General features: G+C 36.5%; 1 protein-coding gene across 1 annotated transcript; it reads right to left on the bottom strand.

The window, feature by feature from the left end:
* Positions 1-1848: 1848 nt before the first annotated feature.
* On the bottom strand, positions 1849-4064 carry LOC142341254 (uncharacterized). Its single transcript, XM_075392174.1, has 3 exons — positions 3654-4064; positions 2903-3134; positions 1849-2132 (listed from the first exon to the last, which is right to left on the bottom strand). The coding sequence occupies exons 1-3, from the start codon at positions 4038-4040 to the stop codon at positions 1849-1851; spliced, it is 903 nt and encodes a 300-aa protein (XP_075248289.1). The 5' UTR covers positions 4041-4064.
* Positions 4065-4746: the final 682 nt, after the last annotated feature.

Here is a 4746-nt window from a genome sequence, read left to right as displayed (position 1 = left end):
GAACCAGGCAAAAATTATTTTAAAAAATTCAAATATCAAGAATTACTTGTGGTTGGTTCGCTGAACGTTCTGAGCGTTAATGTCTTCAAAATAACTATGTACTGCTAAATTGAAAGCAGAAATAATTGCTAATTTGTCTACTTCTTTGATAATCAAGTCTTCAAAACTGATTCCTGCAAATCTACAAAATCTACGAACAAATTACTGCCAGGCAGGAAAAATTCCGGTTGGACACCTTGGAGATAAACAGAAGCAAAAATGACAAAAATTTGGGAACTTTGAAAAGAATAGTCAAAAACACTAAAAACGTTCGTTTCACAAACCGAATGTCCTTAAAAACTAATTTGCGCAGACAAAATTTGCAAACTTTCAATTAAAAAAAAAGTGAAGAGCAATACATATAGCAAAAATTCCGTTTGGAGAAGATTAACTTGCAGAAGACATCAATGAACAGTTTCCAATGTAATTTGAAGATCTACGTGTCACAAAAGACAAACATTAAAATCGCACTTTTTGGAGACCACCAATTTGAAAACCAGTCATTTAACCTAAAATATAGCAATTCCATTTAACCTCCAAGCAATTTCAGCATACTGAGCACTTGAGTGACTACAAAAATCAGCTTAGATCATTCAATTGAACTTATTACTCGCTAGGCAGCAAATGTTTGTACCCCTTTTGAATGCTCAAAATCAGGGACAAATGTAAGAGCAGATCTTTCAGTAAAAAGCTAACAAATTACGTGCTAAAATTATAGTCCAATGAATTGAATGAAAAACGCGACTTGACGTGAAGAATGACTTGAATGAAAAACTCTTGACTTGACAAGCAGAAAAAGGAAGTCAACGAGGACTGCTCCAAAATTAGAGGAACAAAAATCTAGAGGCAAATATCAACATCGCATTTGAATTTGTGCCTCTGCAACCAGAATACGACAAAACGAGAACATCTGAATATAAACCTGTCTTGAAGTACAAAAGACGAGCAGAGGCAAAACAAAAAACATTGAGCGAATTTTAACCTTTGGAAAAAAATCAAATTTTTCATTAAATCTGTTTAAAAAATTTGGTTTTAATGTCTTCAAAAGCAGTGTTTATCAATTATGTAAGAATTGTTAGTCCTTTGTACTCAGAAATCACAAAAGTTTTCAACCTTTTTAATAATAAAGTCTTCCAAACAGGCTATTTCTTGCAAATGCTCCAAGCCAACACATACAGGTTATCGGAATGCCTGATTGGGATATGGGAAGAATACAAAAGCAACGTAAAATCGTTTAAGAACTACAGAAATCTAGCAGAAACTAATACTAAGTCTCAAAAAATGTTAGAGTTGATGCGTCGTAAGTTTGCTGTAGCTAAAATGTACTCATTGAAATACCTAAAAGCTGTAGAAAAACTTCATTGGCCGATGAAAGTCCAAAAAATTCAGAAAGTGTCTAATTTCTCTATTTTCACACTAAAGTCTTCAAGAAAAAATTCTTCTTACCAAAAAGTGCAGACGAAAATGCAGGCCAACCTGGTCGGACATGAACGACAAAAAATTTAAATCTTTAAAAATACAATTATTAAATATTTTATTACGATTTTTGAAGCTAATGTCCTGCAGATCAATTTTGTACCGCTAAAATTAACCCCTCAACCCATCTGCAAGCTTTAAGAAACAGTTAATTCTGTTCTGAAAGCTCAAAGTCATGAAAAATGTGCAAACACATCTTACAAAAAAAGACGGAGTACCAATACAATTCGAATTCTTTTGAGCGCAAAATAGTCGTGTGGGAAGATGACGGCGGCTAATAAAAATGAAATGACTAAAAAATGAAACAAGCAGAAACGGAGAAATGCCAATAACTCAAATTTGTTGCCGAAAAAATATTATGTATCTATTGAGCTCATAAGCTGCCCACAACTCAACTTCAGTACACGACTCCCTCAATGTCTTCCTACCCTTGGGCACTTTTCCTCCCAGAGCCGCAAGTTGCCTGGGCTTCCTGAGGTAGAACACGATGTCTTGCAACTCGTCCTTAGCCTCGTCACATCCCACAATGTCTCCGAAACGGACTGGCTTGAAGTCTGTCCCATTGACTGCTTTGAATCGCGACATCTTAGATCCAGCTCTCACACCTGATGACTTGGCTGGAAAAAAGATCGAAATAAAACACAACCCGACTAACCTCGGATGAATTGCTCTCGAACGACAGACGGGGACAATTTAATTCAGAGGGAGTGTAGATTAGAAATGTTTTATGGGTGCAAAAATTTTAACCCACATGGATTCAAACCCCGGACATCCAGGTTGGCGGTCGAAATCTTAATATTTCAGCTACAATGGCTTTGCGTTCCTTCCGCTCAAAATCGATGTTATGAACGAACTTGATTTCAGAACGAGAGCAACTTACATCCTCAAAAATGAGGGTGAAAAAGTCACTCAAGAAGTCAAAGAATTTCTAGAACAAAAGCGCAAAAACGTTCAAACAAAAAAAGACACACGCTTACAATAATTGCTTCAAACTTCACTCGAGAGCAATAAATTACGATAAGTTTTTATGAGTGTACAATAAGGCGAGTGCTAAAGCAAGCTTATTCGAAATAAAGATTCAAAATATCGAGAGATTGAAAAGCGTTTAAACAAAAAGTGAGAATAAAATTCTAACAGTAAGTCCCTTTATTTTTTGCAAATCTTACAAAAGAAGTTCTCTTCACTGCAGCCTGCAATATGGACAAAACTGACTACATTCATTGCTATTCTGGATTATTCAGACTCCTAAAGTCAAGTTTTATGTAGCTCTTTGTTTCAAATAGAACAAACGGACAGGGGTTGTATATAATTTGCGACCCACATAGCTTTGGTGGTGGGAGCTTTTGTTTTTTAACAATACATTTGTCTTTTTAAAGATGTTACTTACAAGGATCCAAAGTACTGTTAGCAGAGCCAATAATAGCATTCTTCTGTGAATCCTGCATGTTGTACACATTATATGAGAAGTAGAGCAGAACACCGGCAGCACCCAAACCAACGAGTCTGCGAAATATATACACTACTGTGTTGCCTCCATTCACCATCCGAAACAGAAACGATTCATTCGAATCCGAGCCAGATTGTCCTCGTAAATTAGATCCCATTATAACTCCATGCTGATGTGTGGAACAATCTCCTCTATTGTTTGTTTACACCTTTTTTTGAACAAGAATCAGTGGAAATTTTCCTTTTGCGGAACTGTTAAGACAAAATTTTAGGCTTTGTAGATAATAGCAAGAGTGCTCAATTAATTTTACAAATGGATGTTTCACAATCATAAAGGAAGCCTTGTTGATACCGGCTTCACTTTCATTAAGTAATAATTATACAATAATATTACAATAAGATTTTAGTTTTGCCAGCCTGAATATTGCCAAAAACTCTGTTTGGCAGCCTGAACAGTTTGAACTATGAAAAATTAAATTTTGACTTACCATTGCAAAGGGCCTTCATCATATATTAAACTTCCCATTGCCATCATTTTCAGATTATAAGAGCAAATCAAATTTGATTCTTATGACACCAGAACAACAAAAGAAACAATTGCTCGTGAAAAAAAAACTTCCATCAAATGTCACAAATTTGAATCGAAACAGTATCTACGTGTATAAAACATTAGGGAGAGGAAACCGTTCCTGGAAAGCGTTTTTCGCCCTTGATCGTTCTGACTTTAAAATTCCTCGCGTGTGTTCCAACAACTGTTCCTGTTCCTCTTTCTGTTGCACCTCTTTGGATTTAGGGAAAAAGGAAGGCTGCCAACTTTTGACTGTAGGAGAACTAGACCGGTGTTTCTTGGAATGAAAGCTTCGAATAAAACTTATATTTACAGGATACATCAACCCAAAAACATTTAGGAGACTTTTCGAATTTGAACTGTGCGAGGCTATTTCGCATATTAATACATCATTTGCACATTTTGTTAGTCTTTTCGATGACAAACACCTGACATTTTGTTTGCAAGGATGAAATTGTAAAATGCTCTGTTCCAGCTGTGTGGCCCTCCCGATGCATGTAGACCGAATCATAACTTGTAGTACTCGAGACAATATTAATCTGAAAAATGAACAAAGATAAGGCAATGCTGCTTTTCGCAATCATAATTTTTGGTTTATTCAATCTGCGTCTATGTCATGAAATCTATAAAATACGCATTCCTCATTCGAATACACATGAACTTGCCAATATTCAAAATAGCGATCGCAGGATGATTGAAAGTACTGTGCAATGCAATGAAGGATGCGAACATCCTAATGGACCCAACCATCTAAAAGAATTTAAGTTGTCCCGTTTATGTATAATGAAAAAATAAAACAACTAAACGGGTCTATCGTCTTTCTCTTTCAAACCGCCTTTTACCATGTGAACTCAAACATTAAATAGATAGCCAACAAAATTACTGATCATTTACTCAATTTGAATTCTTCTTGACCTAGACTAGTGACTAGAGTTTTCTAGTATTCAACCCCAACCTATTATTTGGCTCATACTGTAGACCAGTGCTAGGAAAATTGGCCGACAGGGCGTTTCGCCGGCAAGGAAAAAATGAGAAATTTAACCGACAGTTTTATCATAATTGGTCAAAAATCTCATTGGTTCATAAATCAGTAGTTTGATGGACCATTATTTTTGGTGTGCGCTCGGCTGGCACTCCACTCGGCCTCTACCTGGCCGTAAACCCCACCCCCCCCCCCCGACGGGGGGGAAGGAGGTTGCAACCACGGATAGACCTTC

The sequence above is a fragment of the Convolutriloba macropyga genome, chromosome 6, assembly GCF_964194025.1.
Source record: "Convolutriloba macropyga chromosome 6, txConMacr16.3, whole genome shotgun sequence".
Classification (NCBI taxonomy): domain Eukaryota; kingdom Metazoa; phylum Xenacoelomorpha; order Acoela; family Convolutidae; genus Convolutriloba; species Convolutriloba macropyga.
This window is presented reverse-complemented; position numbering and strand designations above follow the sequence as displayed.